The sequence below is a fragment of the Lissotriton helveticus genome, chromosome 9 (genome assembly GCF_964261635.1).
Source record: "Lissotriton helveticus chromosome 9, aLisHel1.1, whole genome shotgun sequence".
NCBI lineage: Eukaryota > Metazoa > Chordata > Amphibia > Caudata > Salamandridae > Lissotriton > Lissotriton helveticus.
Window position 1 is genome coordinate 187,889,388 of NC_136070.1, and position 20,595 is coordinate 187,909,982.

Below are 20,595 nucleotides of genomic sequence, written 5' to 3' on the forward strand. Positions count from 1 at the left end.
TCCAAATGACTGACTGACATATCCACCACTCAAATTACTTTCATATTTCACTGTACTAATTCACCACTAATCCCTTTTGGGTTCTGGTGTAGCGTGCTATTCGTTGAAAAAGCGTTTCATCACTCCATCAGTGGTTGCAAGCACTTTATAAATGCAAACCTTTTTCCGTCTTCTATCCCTCCACTATCCTTCCCAATCGAAATAACTGACTAACATATCCAGTACTCAAATTACTTTCATATTTCACTATACTTATCCACCACAAATCCATTATGGGTTCTGGAGTAGCGTGCTACTTGCCAAAAAAGTGCTTCTACGCCTCGTCGGGGGTAGTAAGCGATATATAAATGTCATTACAATACAATTACAATATAGTAGATGGTCCAAGACATCAGGAGTAAAAGTTCTCAACTGCCATGGTTGGGTCCCAGTACTGCTTGCCCCATGGCACTCTGAAAGGGATTCTGATACTCCCCCAGTCCCTAACCCCAAATGGCCCTTTGACGTACGTGCTTGTCCTATTCCACCCTATCCAACCTGCATACCCTTCAATTGTGTGCTTGCCCCCATCCCCGCCTCCAATGATCCAATGTTCAAGTGATTGCCCTAAGGGCCTTTTTGTTTTGTTATTGCATATTTGTAATATTGCCTCAAAGATTACTTGTACCCAGCAGTGCTTCTGTGGTCAGCACATGGGCAGAGTAAAATAATCTTTATTCAGTGGCAGCCAGAATCTGCAGCCCTAATGCCCTAGAAATTAAGTTTTATGCATGAGAGATGTTCCTATGACTGTTGTTCATCAAAAAATCAAGAGACTGACGCTAATCCAGCTGGAAAAATACTACTTTAGATGTACCTGTGTTGAGTGCTCTGGAAGTTTGAAAAGTGCCCTCTCTCACTTATATCCTAAAATGTTGTGCAAAACCAACATAATGAATTGACTTTCAGAATTACATGAAATCTGATCAAATAGATTTTTTTGTAATTGCTTCCATAATATTAAGTGCAAAATGTCGTCAAATGTACAGCGGAACTGACAGAGGCAGCCATGGAAAAAATTATGTGAACCGTAAGCAAAATCAAATAAAAATTAGTTTCAACCTAGAAGCGAAAAGACATGGAGTAAGGGGAGGAGCCTAAGATGTGAAGCAGTTGAGTTTTCCCATTTAAAAGAAGTCATTTTAGCTGTAGAGAGAAGGGTGAAAGACGATTTGAAGTGTAAGATTTGATTTGATTTGATTTTTCTATTCGAATAGCGCGCGAATGCCCAAGGGCGTCTTGGCGCACCCTTTCCACCCCCACCAGTGGAAAGATTTTTTGGCATTTCTAATTTTAACTGTGGCGTATACAAATTTGAAATTCATTGTTTGCCTGGGTTATTGTTATCTAGAAGAAATGCTGAGTGTCTACTTACATTTTTAGCTTTTGACTGGAACATGACATGAAAGCAAAAGACAAGAAATGCAACCCAGTGCTTAATTTGTAAGAAAAAAAGAGGAAGCGCCAGGTCCCTTTTAAGACGGCCGCTGCAGCATGCACCACCCATTTTCCCTGCCAACGCTGCCAGTGCCAGCACAACTACTACCCATTACAATGCATGGCAGCTTGGACTACTTCAGGCCACACAGAACTATAACAGTGTCCCTGCCAACTGGTATTACTAATTTTAATATATATATATTGGATTATTAAATACTTTGTGCGCTTACCTTGTAAGTGGGGTGGACTGTGATAAGCGCTGGTTTTGAGAATTATGTGCTGGCGACGAGCACCAGCTAACATTAGCTCAAATTAAGCACTGGTGACACAGTTACAGACGCCTGACTCCTAGAGATGAAAAAATGGATAGACAAAGAGAAAACTGCAGTTGAGACATCTTCTGTGGGACTGTATTGGTCCGTCTGCATGTGGTATACATGATTGTGATAAGACAACTCACAGCTCCCCCCCACGCCCCCATCGAGCCCTATGGCGTGAATATTCTGAATTGGGATAGGACTGGAGTGGCGGCTTATGCTGGCTAATATGTATGTGATGGACAACTGTGTCGCTGGTAGCATTATTTGATGACTCATATGATTTCTCTTGAGCAGGACTTTAGGGATTAGTATTGGGTGCCCTACATGAGGTCGATGCCTTTATCATCCCCCTCACATTCCTGGATATTGTGTAATTTCAGACCACTTGAATTATGCAGCAGAGGAGGACCAAATTATGCGGCAGGGTTAACTAGCAAATGCTGCAAATTCTTAATAATGCAAAAGCGCTTGAGACAAAGAATCGGATAATTCCAGCGGCTCTGTATATATTTGAAAGTAACTAATGCAGTTAGTTCTTAACATAAATAACGCTAAGATAATCCAATTATTTTGAGTTTTTAGATGCTTGGGGACTTTGTTTCTAAACTTTTAGAGTTTTGGCCTCCTAACGGCCAAATACATTTTAGATGTTTTTGTGCTAGATGTTCTTAACTCTATACTTTTGTAATTCAGCTGTGCTTGACTTGATGTTATAACATAACTACTGATAAAACTCACTATTCTCCAGTGCTCTGTGGAGAGTTAGCAGGACTTTGAGGCGCATGTGGGCTATTGATACCTTGAACAAGTTAGATTATGGTGCCATATGCTTCAGTGGGCTGCTTTCATTATTGTCCACCTATTGTTTCAGTCTAAATAGTGCTGCAGCTATAGTTTCTTTTTACGCCAGCGTGCTGACTGTGTCGCGTCTCTTCATTTCAGCCATGACACCATCGAGGGATGCGTAAAGGGCTGACTCTTGTGTGAAGAGCAGCGCCTGCTGGCTCATGAGCCCTGTGCACCTGGGGTGCCTGCATGGGCCGGGGCCACAAGACTGAACCTCAAGATCGAGCCCAAACCACAATGAACAAACTGAACTTCCAGAACAACCGAGTCATGCAGGACCGCCGCAGCGTGTGCATCTTCCTCCCTAACGATGATACGTTGAATATCATTACAAATGTAAGTACATCCGAATCATGTAGCGGAAGCTGAACGTGTACAGTTTGACATAGTGTTTGATGATTAAACTATTATATTGGGTTTTATCAACTGTAGACAACAGCAATTGTTGCATTTTTGATAATATGGTGTGTGTGTGTCTCTCTTTTACTAATTCTTAAGCAGGGAATGGTGTGAATCGGCATTGAGATGCTGTAGGGTAGAACAGAGGGGCCTCAAGACGGGGTTTTCTGGGTCCAAGGTCTGGTATTGCGATGGTGTCACCGGTCCAGAGTGAGGTTCAGTGACTTTGGCACTCACTTCTAAGCTATGCATGGCTGGGGAAGAGTGGGCCAATACCGTGAATGCATGAAGACCACTGTACACAGCTGCCTTATGTTACCACTGCACGTGGCAACAAGAGCCCAACAGATTGTGACAAGTGGAGTCACGTGGGCTTCCTACTTGAGGAAAACATCAATGTACTAGGTGTTGTCCAAATCCTCGCCCAGGTGCTCCTTTAACTAGTGGTACATTCCACCCTGGATAGGGAAAGTAATTTCGGTGTCAGGGAGCAGGTGCCTGGGAGATGGATAGGGTGGGAAATTACATTGCCAAGATCATAAGGAATTGGAAGGTAAAGAGAGGTGCAGAGGAGGGACATTGTACTCGATGTAAGAAAGAGGTGAAGTTGACTGGGAGATGGAAAGAGGGCATGTGAAAGGTGGCACTTCGGGAGTCTTGTTGGAAAAATTAAAAATTGAAGGATAATATAATAACTTTAAAAAGTTAGAGAACCCGCCCTATGTCCTGCACAAACTTGGTTGAGGGAGCCTCACAAAACGTTTCCATCCAGACCACATAGAAGTATGTGACAGCCCTGCTGGGAGGACTGAAGAATCGGGGTTAGAGGAGAAACGCACTAGAGGCTTGGCCGTACAGCTCTCCAAGCACAGTTTGGTAGTTGGGTATGAAGATGTTTGCCTAAGTTGCCCCTATGATCATTCCAGTGAGTTTCCTGTGTTTGTAACTCAGCGAGGGATCAAGCTAATGTTTTGGGAGATGTTGGGCACGTAGGGTGCGGAATCCTGCCTGGTTTGCACCAAGGTTTCTGGAGCATTAGCAACACGAGGGCTTTAAAAGCCTAGGGTCTTATGACTAGCAGTATTCTGGCAAATATTTGTAGAGCCTAACTTCTGTGTACAACACAGTACAATGCAAAATATTTTATTGACTGGACAAGTCGAAGAAGTCTTACCAAAGTAAGTACTTGGAGTACTAAAAGTGATGCACAAGTAATAGGTCTGTGAATTACAGACTGTTCCCTTGGAAATACTACAGGTTCCTGTGTCATATCGTGGCTGGTGATCAGCTAAGTCAAACTGTGCTACCTCCTCCTAAGATGGATGTTGTCCATGTTAAGCATACCTCATAAATATGCACACTCAGCACTTTGCAGGTAGAGCGCAAGTACACTGCCTGTTGAACATAGAGCCACAACGCCACAGAGACGCCCTGGCACCTGTATCAAAGGCACCTCGCCACTGCCATGCATGGTCCATGTTGGCAGAGCAGTCTCCTGCACCGTCCCTTAGTAGTGCATGCTTTGAGGGTTTCAAGCTCTACATAAATCCTTATGGGTTCCGGAGTAGCGTGCTACTCGCCAAGAAAGTGCTTCAACACCCCATTAGGGGTAGCAAACGATATATAAATTCTATTATTTTTTCCCTCTTCTATCCCTCCGCTATCCTTCTCAATCCAAATAACTGACTAATATCCACCACTCAAATTACTTTCATATTTCACTATACTAACTCAACACTAATCCTTTATGGGTTCTGGAGTAGCGTGCTCTTCGTCGAAAAAGCGCCTAATCAGGGGTAGTGAGCGCTATATAAATGCAATTACAATACAATACAATACAATATGTTAACACGTGAAGGAATAGGAGCAGAAACAACAAGGTAGATGACACAATGGCAGTGATGAGCAGTATCACGAAAAATACTGGGTGGCAGGACTGGCCCCTCAGCAGGGCCTTGTTTACATCTAAGTAAGATTATTCCTAAAGGAGGGAAGTAAGCACGGTGTACTGGTGAGTGGCAAGAGCAAACTAAGAATGATGTAGACACTAAAGAACAATGTAGGAAGAGCATCCTAAACACAAAAGGGCCAGGATACAGAAAAATGCTCAAGCTCCTTAAAGACATTTCTACGGGCAAGTAAAGAGGACCCAATGGGGCTTTCAATAGGCTGATAGAGCTCAGACAGAGACAAACACATAAAGGACCCTAGTGAAATGGAGCGCTATTAGGATATGCTGGACTTCAGACAGACTTTAACCATTTTAGTGGACAAGTAGGATTTTAAATTAGAAGCAGCTGAGTTTGACAAAGATAATTGAAGGTACCAGAGTCAAAGCAAGTTAGGGACAAGAAAGCAATTAATTGAGTTTCATGGCTATTCAACTAGGCTCCCCTGTGAGGCAGCAACCCATGGGCCAATTAGCCTCTTTTGTTATATTTATATTGTTTGTAATCTGAGCTTTCACTTCCATTTTACTACCCAAGATTGCTGCCTTATTTTAGATAATGGCAAGAAAGTGCCATCGATGTGAGGGGGCCTGAACTATTGACCTCGTGGTTACCAAGTGTGTGGCATCCAAACACAAAGCCCTCTTTTAAGGTGACCTTTGAGATTTGCATGGGGATGGTGCACTTCTGCAAGATACCACCCCTTGTCTTCAAGCTAGCAACTAAAGTGCAAAGAAAGCTCTTCAATGTGCTCTTTTTTAGGTTTGTGTGTGGTGGCACTTGCGTCATCCATGCCAAGCATATTGTATTCTGTGCAATCTTTAAGTTTCCTTGATTCACGCTCCTTCACCCATTAGATTCTTTAGCTCATTGGCTTGAGACACTGTCAGTCAAATCTTGGCTCATCCCACAGGCGTGTTTTTGTCTGGTCCTCTTTTGCACGGCTGTCTAGGTGTATGTAGTCTTCCTTCTTTTTAATGCAAGAAGGACTAGCTTACTTCTGAAAAGTGCACTTGTTCATCACACATTTAAATTTGTTACTACTTCCATGCACGGTAGACACAAAGTAGTCTTTTTTTTATTGTTTTTTTGTATTGTTTTGTACCGCACTAGGTATTTTTTTGCTATTGTCAGTGTCAAATCCATTGGCTTTGCTGATGCTTGTTTTCTCCACACGCATCTCTTGAAAAGTGTGTTTACCGCTTTATTGCAAAACGTCAACGTTAACCTCCAATATTCCTGTGACAGGTGCCACGAGAGTGTGAATTTTAGAGACATTCCATTCTGTCCCAGATCAGCTTGGTGACGTTTTCCTCTCTGCCCTCTTGACCTCCCATCGGGATTAACATTATTAAAGTGCTTGCCTCGGTGTTGGAAAATGTAATGTTGATTTCTTCAAGGGACGTTCTACGAGTATAAAATATGTACTTGTTTGTGACTGTAAAGCACGACAGATGTTTTCCATTTGCAGTTTATTTTTTGCCAAGTCTTAAGGGTGTATGCTGAGATGTGCTCTCTTGGGGAAAGAGAAGAAATTAGGGCTGGGAGTGGTGTGGTACACAAACTCTCCGAAAATCACTCCCCTTTAATGCCTTCGTTTAAAAAATACGCATTTGCATTAGAATGTTCCTCGTGAGTGTTTGATTCTTATATTGTCCGAGGATTTTGCCAGATTTGCTTAGCTTTTTCATGACACACTGACTGTGCCCCAAGGAGGCAGTCTACTGAGTATGTAAAGTTACTGGAATGTATTTTCTACTGGGTGGAGGATGACTGGAAATTATGAATTTTAAAAAGCTACCATCCTATCAGACGTTCTTTCTTGCCTATAAAGGCCAGTGTAAATTGTGCTTACACGAACAACATATGCTATTTGTTTATCTTGACAGTGATTGGTCACCATCATCAGCTGTAGATGACCATCCTCATTTTAGTTTAGGCTTCTTGGGTGGAGCGTTGAACCTGATTATGAGATGCATTGATGGTTATGCCTGTGTTGGGCTAAAAGGCGTCCTCGTCACAGGAGTTACTACCCTTTCCAATACACTTACGTCTGGTAGATATGAAATAATCCGCAAGACAGGAGGTTAAATACCATCAATGCCCACTCACCTTTCTCTCCTTCCAATTTCTGTCTGTTGAGTATGGTTATTGGGTAATAACAGCATTTGTCATTTACAGAGCTTAGAAGCAGCAGAAGCGTATTAGGTACTACCTAAAATAAGGTTATATACGTGGCCTGCATAGCTGTAGATACACATGCTGTGCATACTTCAGCCATCTAGAGTTGGGCTCAGCCATGTACAACTGGTTTTTGTTTGGAGGAAATATTTTCGGGCCATGCGGTATAGTGACTCCACCTATTAGTGATATTGCATATAGCATTGTTAGATTGTTTGTTCTCCGCCATCTTGCCATGTCATGTGTCATGCACAGCTTTGGTTCGATGCCTCGTGATGTTCTTGCCAGGCCTTCGGATCTGCCCTCTCATCTGTATCTACAAACAATCATGCATTTTGGTTGGTTTTCCACCATTGTGTACCTTTGACTGCATGTCAAACTAACACCCTCGACTCCTAACCGATCGGGTTGAGAATGTTGCTGCGATGGAAAAGACTCCATTCTGATTCTGCCCTAGTTGTCGGCCCATGTATCTGAGATCCAACCTGCACGAAATCTGCAACCACTGTTTGTCTCCAGACCACCATGAGTACTCCTGCATGGCCTGCCTTGCATTCCGCAACAGGAATTCTCTTTGGAACTGACGTACATGTTGTTTCGCCTCTGCCAACATGACGCAAAAACAGGAGGCAGTGAAGACTCCAGACATCATCAGATTACAATAGGAGTTGGATGTTGGAGAGGTGATGTGGAGGCAGCCTTTTCACCTGGAAGTCGACTCCAAGGCAGGGGTTGAGTCCGAAGAGCCTTGGTCAGCCCAACGCCCTCAGAAGGTCTCAGTGAGTACGGATGTTCTCATAACTCACCACACAGAGGTGCAAGCATCTAGCTCTCAGGTTGCTTATGAGGCCTCTGGTGTACTACTGCCATTCGGCCATGGTTGACACTGACATTTGGAAGCACATCCAGCACGCAAGTCACATTCGGTGCCCAGTCCCACTTCAAGCCTCAAGCACAGCTTTGGCTCCAAACCCAAAAGTACATCCTTGGCTACCTTTGGACTCAAAATGGCTGGAGTTAAAGTCTTTTGAGCCGAGACATCCTGCTTGAGACATTCGAAGCCGAGGCCGAATACGGCATTGAGACCCACTGACTTGAAGCAATCGGAGCTGAAATCGAGCTCAGCACCTTCCAGTCAGCAAACTTCTGCGTCCCATCAAGGCTGCTTCCACTGTGGCATCCCCTGCCGCTTCAGAGGAATTTGATCCGCCAATTCTCAAGTGTCTGCAGGAGCACATGGATGCTTGACAACATTGCATTCATATCCAACCAGGTACATGTCAGATTCTGGGAAATCTTCCACATATGACAAAGGACTCTGCACCTAAAAAGAGGAAGATCACTTTTGAGGAGGCCATCAACCCACCAGATCATCTAGCCCCCAAAGAGTAAAGGAGACATGTCAAGGCAACCTCTCCCCTCCCTACTGCTCATCCCACAGTTACTGGCATAAGGGAAGATCATCTGTAACTCTAACATCCGCTCCTCTCTAGATGCCACAGAAACAGTGACACTCTACAGCTTCCACCTGATCACATAGCACCAGTCAGAGTAAGATTACAGGAGTTTCTGCCCCTCTGGACAGAAATCACCACAGACCGTTAGGTTCAAGAGATTAAGCAGGAGGTAAAATTCCCATAAACATACCCCCTCGTCAGCACAGATTGTCCGAAGAACATCTGCGTGTCCTTCACACGGAGTTACAAGCCCTCCTGGACAAGGGGGGCATAGAGCCTGTTCCTCCTCAACACTGCTGAACACTCCCTTTACCTTTTTATGCCAAAGAAAGATGGCTCCCTTAGTCCCATCCTTGAACTCTGGCTTCTCAACAAATGCATTCTGTAGGAGCACTTCCATTTAGTGACTCTACAGGACGCCACTTTTGCAGAAAGGCGTCTTCATTACTGCTCTGGATCTGAAGGTCACCTTCTTCCACATGCACATCCACACAGCACAATCAGAGATTTCTGAAGTTCATAGTAAGTGGAAGATAAATAATTTGTTACATGGACCACCCTTCTCCAAGAGACCATTTCAACGTATGCCTCATTCAGAGGTTGAGGATCTCATCTCACACATAATGCTGTTCAGAGTCATTGGTCCCCTACCCAACAACTCCTTCACATCAGTCATCTAGAGTTGCTGGCGATCCAGCTTGCTCTCCGTGCTTTTCTCCTCATCATTCAGAACAAGACAGTCATGATGCACAGACAACACAACGGACATGTTCTACCCACAAAAACAGGGGAGCACACATTCACCAAAGCTGTCCAGTGTAGCCAAGAGGATTTGGTTGTCGGCAATACCTCACAGAATACAACTACTGATACAGCATATTCCTGGGTTGGACAATGATGTAGCGGAACTGCTCAGCAGGACGCATCAACAAGTACACAAATGGGAACTTTATTCCCAGATCCTATTCCCATTCTTTCAGCTCTGGTGGCTCTCACAAATTGAGCTGTTCGCCACAGCAGAAAACTCAAAATGCCCAAGCTTCCCTGCCAGACTACCAAACCCACAGTCCATGGCTAATGCACTATGGATAAGTAGGTCAGGGATTTTTACCTATGCTTTTCTGCCTCTCCCACTTCTACCGATGGTGGTGAGGAAACTGAAACCGACATCCCTCACGCTCCTTCTAGTGGCACCCACCTGGGCACGCCAGCCATGGTATTCCAACTGCTTGAACTCTCTATAGTCCCACACAAGACGCTCCCCAATAGGCTGGAACTTCTCACACAAAATCACGGCACTCTCGGGCATCCCAACCTTCAGGAACTCAAACCTTGAATATAGCTCCAGAGGACTTAGAATGTGGTTACCTTAACCTCCCACAAAAGTGTATGTTAATTCTTAAAAAGGCACACAGACCCTTCACATGGCCCTGTTGTGCATCCAAATGCAAATGTTTTGTACACTACTGCCTGCCAAAACACATTAATCCCCTCACAGGACCGGTACAGTATATTGTTTGTTATCTTCTGCAGGAGCAGAAATCAGGCTAAGCCTATACCTCAAACCGATTACACTTGGAAGTCGTAGCTGCATACCTACAGAACATTCAACAGGTTTCCTTATTCATGGAAGGCCTTAAAAGAGTTATTCCGCCTAGGACACCCCTGCTCCGGTTTGGAACTTAAACATTGTCCACACTAGCCCATGGGTCCTCTTTTTGAACCCCTTCACTCTTGCCTACTGCAGTTCCTGTCTTGGAAGGGGTCCTTCCTTGTGGCCATCACTTCTTAAGACAAGTCAGTGAGATATACGCTCTTACTCTAGAAGAGTCCTTTTTCCATGTACATCAAGATAGATTGGTCCTCAGAACCAATCCAAAAATCGTTCCCAAGGTGGTCTCCATTTTCCACCATGAACTGTCAGTCTTCTTACCTCAACCAGAATCTGTAGCATAATGAGCTCTGCATACTCTTGATGTCAAAAGAGCACTCTTGTACTATTTTGATAAAACAAAAACATTTTGTAAGACCCAACGACTGTTTGTGCGATACTCCAAGCCTCACAGGGGACATGCTCTTTTCGAAGCTGGCATAGAATGTTGGTTGGTCAAATGCATCCAAACGTGTTATGCCAAAGCTAAAATAACCCTTCCTGCCCTCTCTAGACCTCATTCCACTCATGAGAAAAGGGCTTCCATGGCTTTCTTGGTTAACATACCATCAGCTGCCATCTGCAAAGCTGCTACCTGGTCTACCCCACATACCTTCACTGAACATTACTGTGTGGATATTCTGTCTATACAGCAAGCTAGAGTTGTCCAGGCTGTACTACAAACACTTTTCCAAACTTCTGAAACATCCTCTGGCTAAGCCACTGCTTTTAGGAGGACTGGTTTACACTCGATGCACAGCATGTGTAGCTACAGCTACACATGCCACAAACTGAAAATGTTACTTATCCTGTAAGCATCTGTTCGTGGCATGTACTGCTGTAAATTCACATGTGCACACCCTCCTCCCCGATCACCTGAGGGTGTTGCAGATTCAATTTTTTTCCATTTCATTCTAATTTTTCCTTAATTTATTTCCTTCAAATTTTTCCTTAATTTGCATGGTCATTTTACTGTATTCTCTATGCTTCATCTTCAGTCTCGCCCTCAATGCAGGAAAAACTAATCTAACAATTGGGCCGATGCCCATGCGCAGTACCACTAATAGGTGAAGTTATTGGACCTCATGAACTGAAAAGACTTCCATCGAACAAAAACAAGTTGTACACGTCCGAGCCCAACACTATATGGCTAAAGTATGCGCAGCATGTGAATCTACAGCACTACATGCCATGGACAGATCCTAACAGAGTAAGTATCATTTTCATTTTATTGCCCCTTCTACGCCACCTACTTCAAACACCATCCCCCTCACAATAAATCACCTAGTGGATTAAACATCATATTTACCATTAACATAGACTGCATTGTGATTGGATTAGGTAGTCCAGCTACTTCAGCCTCGGGCCCTGTCGTCTATTTCTTTGCAGTTTGTGGTCATGGGACCACCCGCAGTTAAAGGTGATATACCGGTGGACTCAAGTGATAGGTCTAGGGCCCAGCAGTTGTTCTTCTCACAGCCTTAAGTGTGATTGGACTATATGGTGTGTGTCCAAACGTGTCCATTTTGCGTCTGCAAGGGCAGCCCGTTTTTTTGGTAGTCTAAATGTCCATAACTTATAGAGGGTAGAAAGTGTTCCTGTGTTTGCTGTGGAATGCAAAGGGTGACCTGAATTTCAGGGTGCCATCCTGGTTGACAGCCGCGGTCTGTGCAGGTAAGAGCGGTGGCGCCAGGTGAGGGGGTATTTCGACGGACGGTGCAGAAGGAAAATTAAATATATAATTAATTTTCCCTCATCATCGTCTGTCGAAGTCCCCCCTAACCCGGCCCCACTGCCCCACCGCTCTTACCTGCACGGGTCGTGGCTGCTGGTTACAAGCACAAGGATTATCACAAATTATCACTGTATCCTGTCCTCCTTTTCTATGATCCTCGTCCTAATAAATCTGTCTTCTTCATCAATCCCCCTTATCACGTCACCCTATTTTCCTTAATGTGCTACTTCTTTCCACATATGTTTCCTCTTACTGTTGAACACCTTCAGGCCTACAGATCATAGTGAGCATAAAGGCTTTTGCCATATAGCACTCAATCCCGGGCCGGCCAGGCATCGTGGAGAGTTATGTGTACACAACAAGCATTGCTAAATCCCAGCTTCCCCTCCGCCCTTCTCCTGCTCTCAGAGAATGGTATCTTATATGGAAATAACAATGGGTCTGTTGTCAGGCTCCTCTCTTTCACACCGGCACAGTCTTTCAGTGAAAGAGTGAGGTTCTCTTGAAATGTTTGAGCCCTCTAATATTCGCCACCATGTCTACCACTCTATTTTTATCTATTAAACCCCAGCTTAGTTCAATTGGAAATTATCATTCAAATGTCCTTTTCAAATATGTTGGTCAAACCACAATTTAGAATACAACACGTACTGGTCAATCAAATTTAAACTTGATTGACCACTATGTGTTGCTTTTTAAATGGTGGATTGACCAACATATTTGAAATGGGCATTTGAATGATAATTTCCAATTGAACTAAGCTGGGGATTTGCACCTCGCAAGTATGTTGCCGTAGTTTAGAACATCAGAAACTCTGTGAGTTGGTCTAACTCCATTGCTGCCCATAAACGATAGGCATACCGCGTGTCCAAATGCTCTGTGCTAAACACTGAGTAGAGTCCTATTCAGAACCCCTCTCGTTGCTGTAACAATCCTGCTCCTAGGCTGTGGAGTGCCTGGAGTTTGTCCAGCAGTGTTAGCACATTTTGTCTTGTTTCTTGGTGTGTTGATTATAATTTGGCTGTGCTGCAAACGATTTGCAATCCTTTCTTCTGTTTTAGGTAAAAGTATTATGCAGTGAGTTACTCGTCCAAATCTGTGACCTGCTCAGGCTGAAAGACTGTCACCTCTTCGGGCTCAGTGTTATATTAAGTAAGTACCATGGAGTTACTTGTCAAAAAATTAACATCCTGTTCTCTCTGCTGAAGGCCATACAGTTGGTATACTCTGAAACATGAATTGTATGCATATAGAAATATTTCTGTAGCGCAGACCGAGCTCCGCAGCCATAGAGTGTTGGGCTAGTGTGCATGACTGACAGTAATACTCAGCCACTCTGACTCATCTCTTCTGAGTGGTAGGCGGTGTTTAGCCAGCTTATGTTGTGCTGACAATGTTGTCCTGTTGTTCCATAGTAAACTAAGTCTACAAAGTATCTAAACAAACGAATCTGTTTATGAACGTATCCAAAACCAAATGCATAGTTTGCTTTTCGAAAAAACGATAGAGGGATTATCTTGAAGGGATATGCTTGGAATTTAACACTTTAAACAGTTGCCTTAATACAGATGAAAGCATTATCTTGGAACCCATTACTGCCCTGGATCTGAAGGTCAACTTCAGATCCAGATTGCAGATTTTTCAGAGGGCTAAACATCATTAGTAGAAAATTCATTGAACTGGCTTTACATCTATAGGACAAGTGCTGTTCAATGATGGTGCCTTTAGTAATAGTCTTAACGTTAAGTTAGTGAACAGACGAAAAAAATAGTTTTTATCAGACTAAGGGGACAATTTGCAAAGAGGCTCATATTTTGTAGACTTCCACAGCTCTGTCTATTCCTGTCGAGGCATTACGCTTTGAGGTTCCACAAATCTCTTTAAAGACAGTGGTTGCTCGGTCTACCATCTTAAATTGGTACACACTGAAGGCTGCTCCCAGGAATTCTTAGGAGGTTAATTCCTGAACCATCTGTAGCTCATACTGATAAATGGATTCCAAAGAGGATCATTTCTTGAATGTGCTTTTCTGTAGTGGCCCTTCTAAGGACTAACATTGCAAAGGCTCAATTCAATCCTGTTGTGAAGTGCTCGCGTACACCTGGAGGTGAATGTGGCACATTTACAAGAACTAACTTTTTACTAACTGTAAGTCCAGACCAGTACTATAAAAAAAGGTCTAAAACAATTATATAATTAATAGAACATTGGTTGATGGTAAGTATTTTGCTTTCACTCGGCTAGCTACCCTTGTGTGAGCTAACTAGCTAGCTGATGGAAGGGGTCTTTTGAGAACACAACAGTATTTCACCTTTGTAAAGCTCACACCGAGACAGTGAATCATATTATTTTCACATGCAACAATGTGTCCCTAGAGGTGGACAGGACCTTTTGTTCCAGTCCTGGCTTCTATTGCTTGGGAAACATATGCCAAAAGATAGTGTTTTTTAAATGAATTTAGAACATGAAAGACAAGGAGAACATTTAGCACCATAATTGTGGGTGATCATGTCACAGTTGTGTATTTAATGTTCCTTTGAGGTGGAAATTAGTTTATTAATTCTAAGAAGGTGATATTATTTACGATGTGAAATGTTGAATGTTCTAGAAATTGTTTAAAGTTTATTATTTGTATGGTATTCAAAACGTTTTGATTATTGGTTTTTAAGTTTGTATGGTTGGTAAATAACCAAAATTTAACTTGCATTTATAAAATGAAACTTATCCAAACTGAAATATAAAATGTGATCTTTTCTATGAAAGCCAGCATTTTCGTTACATTAAATATGATAAACTTCCAATGAGAAATGTAGTAGAAAGAGTAATTTTCTCGTAACTCTTTAAGGCTTATTCAGAAACTGTACTTTGTAGTATATTTTGTAGTACTACGATAGTACTACAAACGTATCACAAAATGCTATTCACAAACTAAGTGCAGAGGCCTGCATCTGTGCCTGCCCCATATTTTTCTGTGTGGAGATCTCCGCCACGACTGCAGTCTTTGCACACGTAGGTATACATTTTAGCAGTAAATACGGGAGCAACTAGGGAGTGGCTGGACAATGGGCATATTTACAACTAAATGGGAGGGGTTTAAGGAGAGGGTAAGTAAGATATCTTGAAGGGTGCAGGCAGAAACATATGCTCACCCACAAAAGAATATGCCCACTCCCATTCACAAATGCACTGTTAAAGTTAGTACTCACACTACAGTAGTAAATGTACTCCAGCACTACACATGGCTACACGGGTACTGCAACACTATCCCAATGAAAATGAGGTTAGGGACTTAAAATAGAGCTAAAAGGAAATAATGGTCAATTAAATTAAATTAATTAAAATTGTTAAAAATATAATTAATTCTAGTTTAAGTTCAAACAAATAATCTATTAAAAAAACATGTTTTCTTTGTATTTGAATATAATTCCATTATTTCTTTTAATTATTATTATTACATAATAAAAAATATTGTTTTTCTTTAGGTGGGATTTTTTTCCAAATTTAAATTCTATAAAAAAATGTAAGTTAATAGATGCAAATTAGTTACATTTTAAGATTAAAATAAGTAGCTGTGGCATTTATTTTGTCCCACACTTAAAATGCATATATAAAATTCGTTTGCAATCATATTTAACATAAAAATACCTTACCTATGACTTTCCAAGTTTTAAAAACGTTGTTACTTTTACCTGTACTTTACTATAGGGAGACTCCGTGGTTGGGCTAAACCTTTCTGTATGGTAAATTATATGGAAAATGTCCTTGTACTTTACCATATGGAGATCTTTGCCTCATTTTGCAAGCGCAGACCATGGGATTTGCAAAATCCTATGAATTGTGCCCACTATTATTTCCTTTTTTTTGTTGCTACATTCTAAAGTAATGCCTGAATCACAATTAGGAATGGGTGTGAAAAGAACACTCCTTGACCCCCTCCTAGTTGTCATTCAGAAATGTTGGAATCCATGATTTGTGATCGCTGTTGCAGTTGCTAACCATGTATAAGTTACCAGTTGGTAACAGATTCACAAAGCGCAAGCTGTTGCCTTTGGACATCTTCTCTTTGAGAATTGTCACACGACCTTGGGTTGGGATTTCTTTGCAAAATAGGCAAGGTGACCTCCAATGTATTATGAGATGTCCCTGATTTACCCATACATTTACATACTCTTTCTACAGAGAGTTCATTTTTTAATTCTGAAAATATTAACTATTCGCTGCATATAATGGAACCCTTCGGCCTAAAAAATGCTTTTGATGTTTATGAGTATTTTCAAAGTACGCATACAAACTCTGATGCTGGTCTGGGGTACGTGTACATATAATTGTTTTTGTGACGTTTGCTATACCATATGCTCAGACCTTTGATTATGCAGCAAGGAAGAAATAGGAAAGGTTTATTGCATAATATGTGAAAAGCTCTCCTTGAACAAGTGTTATTACAATTAGGATTTTAATAAGCTAATGACTCGTTTTCGAACATAAAGCTATACCTCCTGATTGTTCTTTGTGTGTCTTAGTTCTTTTTCTTACTCCTTATGTAATAAGTCATACCTATGTCTGTCCTTTTCTGTGATGCAGACAATGAACATGTGTATATGGAGCTATCACAGAAACTATACAAATACTGCCCGAAGGAGTGGAAGAAAGAGGCAAGTAAGGTAGGACACTTGTCGCAATGCTTGTGGCCCATCGGGTTTGTCGATATCACTTATCTGTTGTCTGCAATCACTTCATCAAAATGTTTTTCAGTTCTCAAGGTTTGGCACGCCTATGTGTAACCATTATACGGTCTGCTGTGCATAATGAAACAGGTCTGCACTGATGGCCATTGTTGACTGTCGTCTAACACATCATTGCTCCTGGGGATCGCAGAGTACGACTTGTGGCGAGCAACCTGTCTCTCCGCTCACTAGGGGGAGCTGTAGTGCAAACAGTCTCTCAGCAGACACCTACAAACCCTACAAAACCCCCATAGGTAACCAGCAACAGAGCCTGACGGAACCCACGGCAGGTCCTGCTATGGTGCATAGCGTGACCTGTCATGGCTCCTAGGAGAACCTGGCATCCACTCTAAATAGGACTAAGAATGGACCCAATGGAGTCTCGCACAGCCCCCAATAGATCTTCACATGGTCTCCAACAGACCCTCACATGGCCCCAAAAGCTCCGGTGCGCCCCCAGTTTTTCCTCACTTAGACCCTATAATGCCACGTGCCCCTCTATACCCCAGTAGACTTTGACATAGTCCAAGAGGCTTTCACACACATCCCCCAAAGGCCCCATCATGTTCCTATAATGGAGCTGCACGTGGGTGCATCAGACCCCTCATTCCCCGAACCACATAAACTATTAAAAGTGACCCTGAAAAACTATTAAAAGGGACCCTCATAGCACCATCAGCAGCTTCCATATCTCCCCCTCGGCCTTCAACTTGTCCCTTACAGACCCTCGCACATATGCTGCCTTTGCTGAGATGGCACCAGGGCTTCTTTGATCTAACACTATTTATAAATGTAAACACTTTGCATCTCTCTCTGAGTGTTTTTTTTTTCTAAAAAGGACCCCGAGTCCCAGGGAGTCTTCCTTGGGCTTGCAGGCCCTTCATACAAAAGTGAACCGTCATTGGCGTGGACTTTTGTGGAGCGGTTTCCCCCAGGGAACTTCAGCCCCACGATTACAGACGCTGCTCAGTTAGGGTGGTTTGTAAACAACATTAAAACGTTCAAATCTAACACAAAAGCTGCTGTTTCTCTGACACAGTGGTTGCGTAGCTTTCCAGGCGCGCCCGCAGTGCACAATGGCCGCCACTACACACAGTGGGGAGCTTGTGTTTCCAGTGCAATCAGTAACTGTACCTATTTGCATATGGGGCCTGCCCTAATTGGATTTATTATGCAGTGTACGGCAACTCAATGGCTCCAAATGACGAAGCGCTCCCTTTCCCAGGGACAGTTTACCACCCACACTGCCTTCAGGGCACTTCTCTCTCACGTGTCCCGCACACAAAAGAAAGTGACACAATGCTGACTTGATTGCAAGTGTAGGAATGACGTCACCTGTGCGTTCCTTCCGCCTTGCCTACCCGCATCCCTGTGCAACAGCCGAGAGTGGTTTGTCTGTTGCTGTTCTGTATTGTGTGTTCTGCAATCAATGTAGCTAAGACTGTGCTCTAGTGGGCGAGCTCTGTTTTTTCCCCCATTATGAGGTGTGCACATTATCATAGGGTGCAAATTACGCTCTCGTTTCTGTACCCGCTGCATCGTAATTTACAGAGTGTACATTCGGTGATATCTTAAAGATTTCTGGGGCCTTGGGCCAAACGTATTTTGGGGCCCCTGCTCGGAACAGCTCGGAATTAATGACCCGATTTCAGCTTTTTCGTGCCCTCTTTAGCAAAATCACTGATACTTCACATGCTTCATCTGGTCCAAATTCTAAATGTTTCCATCTCGTATTCAGGGATAGTGGTGTGTGTTTTCAATACTGTATCACAGCAGCAGCTCACTAATATTTTTGCAAATAATCTCTGTGACAGACTGCCAATTCTAATATGTGAGGCTCTGTTTTGATCTAAAAAGCACTTTTTTATAGATGTAGCATGGTGTTGAAAAACAAACATTTCTCTGCAAAAATATATTAAAGGAAAATGGTATTTAAAACAATCTATTTTAAGAATGGTTCAATGTTATCGGGGCAGGACTGTGTGGAGAGCAGAGCTGGATTTATTAGGGGCACCCTGAATGGCTTGGGCCTTGGGCCAGAGCCCACCTTGCCCATGCCTTAAAACGTCATTGTGTACAATTGGTGCCACGGAACCTTGTAATGTGGGGACCAATCAGAATGGAGTCTTCTTGTTTGTGTGCCTAGCTTTCTTTACTTCCTTACTGTGGGTGCTCGTGCAAATTAGTGAAAACTTGTTTTAGTGTTTTACACAGAACTATAAATGTGCATTGATATTAGAACATCTGGCGGATATCTGTAACGTGTGTTTTTTGTTCCAGGGCATTGATCAATTTGGGCCCCCAATGATCATCCATTTTCGAGTGCAATATTATGTGGAGAATGGCAGACTGATAAGGTAAGAGGCTCTGGTTGTTGGGTACATAATGTAGGAGGGGTTTAAATTATGATGTGTACTCTGTGGCGGAGGTGGAGCCAGATCACAGGATCTAAGCAGGGATCACCGTGCAGACTGGTGATGGTGAACCAAAAGAAGTCATCACAGAAATGACCCTAGATTGTTTTTTACAAATAAAATAATGGGTCAGGAGATCAAAAAATACAAAAAAATTGAACTGCTCATTAGCTGGGTGCAATGAAAATGCCGAGACTGACTGAGGGGGGTTGGGGTGCATTTTCAAGAGTATTGGCCACCTTTAGATCCATAGTTTGCAATTCTCCTCTGGCACGTGCACTTGTGTGGGCAGCCCATAATAGTCTGAGCACGTGCGAGATAGCTGCAAGGAGAGGATGGCAGTCAAAATCTTGGCCATAAAACACATCTTTTGTTCTCACATTTGTGGGTCTTTCTGGATGTTTAGATAGAATACTGCTTGCTTTCAGTGGGGTGTGCATCACTTCAACTGCATCAAAGACGATTAATGTAGCCTTGGCAGCTCCATACAGGCTCCTTTGCACAGGAAACGTGTACTGGTCTTGCTGTGAAACTGCAGGAAGATGTGCAGGTGGACATGTTGGCATGATGTGCCGCCATGGTAGAATCCCAACCGAAACTGATAGCTGCAGAAGTGCATTACAGGTGTTTCAGTCCTAGCAGTGAATACAGTAGATGGAGAGCAAGGAGCTAGACACACCTATAATTGAACAAGAGTCTCTGAAGTTCGGATTGGTTCCTGCATAGCCAATGGAAATAAACTTTTATGATGAAAATCATAAAATATTATAGCATCTATTACAAATTTCCTCCCCAACCATCTGTACCAGAACACACTTTTTCTGAGCTGAAGCCATCATTGATGTCTTCAGATGCTTTGAAGCCACAACTGTGCTCTGTTCGTTTCACAACTGTGTGACGTGACTTTGACAGATACAGACAGCGGTATTGTGTCTTAAGCGGTAGCAGTCGATAGAGCCGCATTTAAAATTGGCATTGTGTTCTGTACCGGACGGCGTGGTATGTGGGATGAAATGGATGAATGTCAGCTGCCCCTGAAAATGCCTGGAGTCAGTTTGCATCCTTACTGAAAATCACTGCAGCTCACTTTAATTTAGCCCTGGCCTCACAGCACTGTAAATATGACGTCAATATTACTGAACTCACTAGTATGATTTTATCAACCTTAGAAGAATGGAAGTCTTATGTGGGCCCACTGGGCTTCAAACCTTTGATCTGTAGGTTGCACAAATTTCTGTAGCAGATGTAAAAACTTATAGCTGTTCTATCATCTATATCACACCCGCATTGGATGCCTACCTTAATGTGGCTGACTTTTTTAGGTCTGGCATTAGCCAGGTGCTTTTGATGTTGCTATAAATGTTATAATATGCTTATTTATAGGGGCTTTCAGCCAGCCCTCTTTATCTATTGGCTCGTGTTTGTGTCAGTCACATTTTT

The 20,595-nt window shown here is 42.8% G+C and overlaps 1 protein-coding gene across 3 annotated transcripts in view; it reads left to right on the plus strand.

Moving 5' to 3' along the window:
- Positions 1-20,595, plus strand: part of FRMD6 (FERM domain containing 6) — a 263,580-nt gene that overhangs the window by 125,474 nt on the left and 117,511 nt on the right. For 2 of the 3 annotated variants that reach the window (XM_078659739.1, XM_078659738.1), the window contains exons 2-5: positions 2,742-2,981; positions 13,079-13,169; positions 16,599-16,678; positions 19,022-19,098. In XM_078659739.1, the coding sequence (XP_078515865.1) occupies positions 2,835-2,981; positions 13,079-13,169; positions 16,599-16,678; positions 19,022-19,098 (395 nt within the window). In that variant the 5' untranslated portion in view covers positions 2,742-2,834. The remainder of the gene's footprint in view (positions 1-2,741; positions 2,982-13,078; positions 13,170-16,598; positions 16,679-19,021; positions 19,099-20,595) is intronic. The other variant, XM_078659740.1, reaches the window with a different exon arrangement.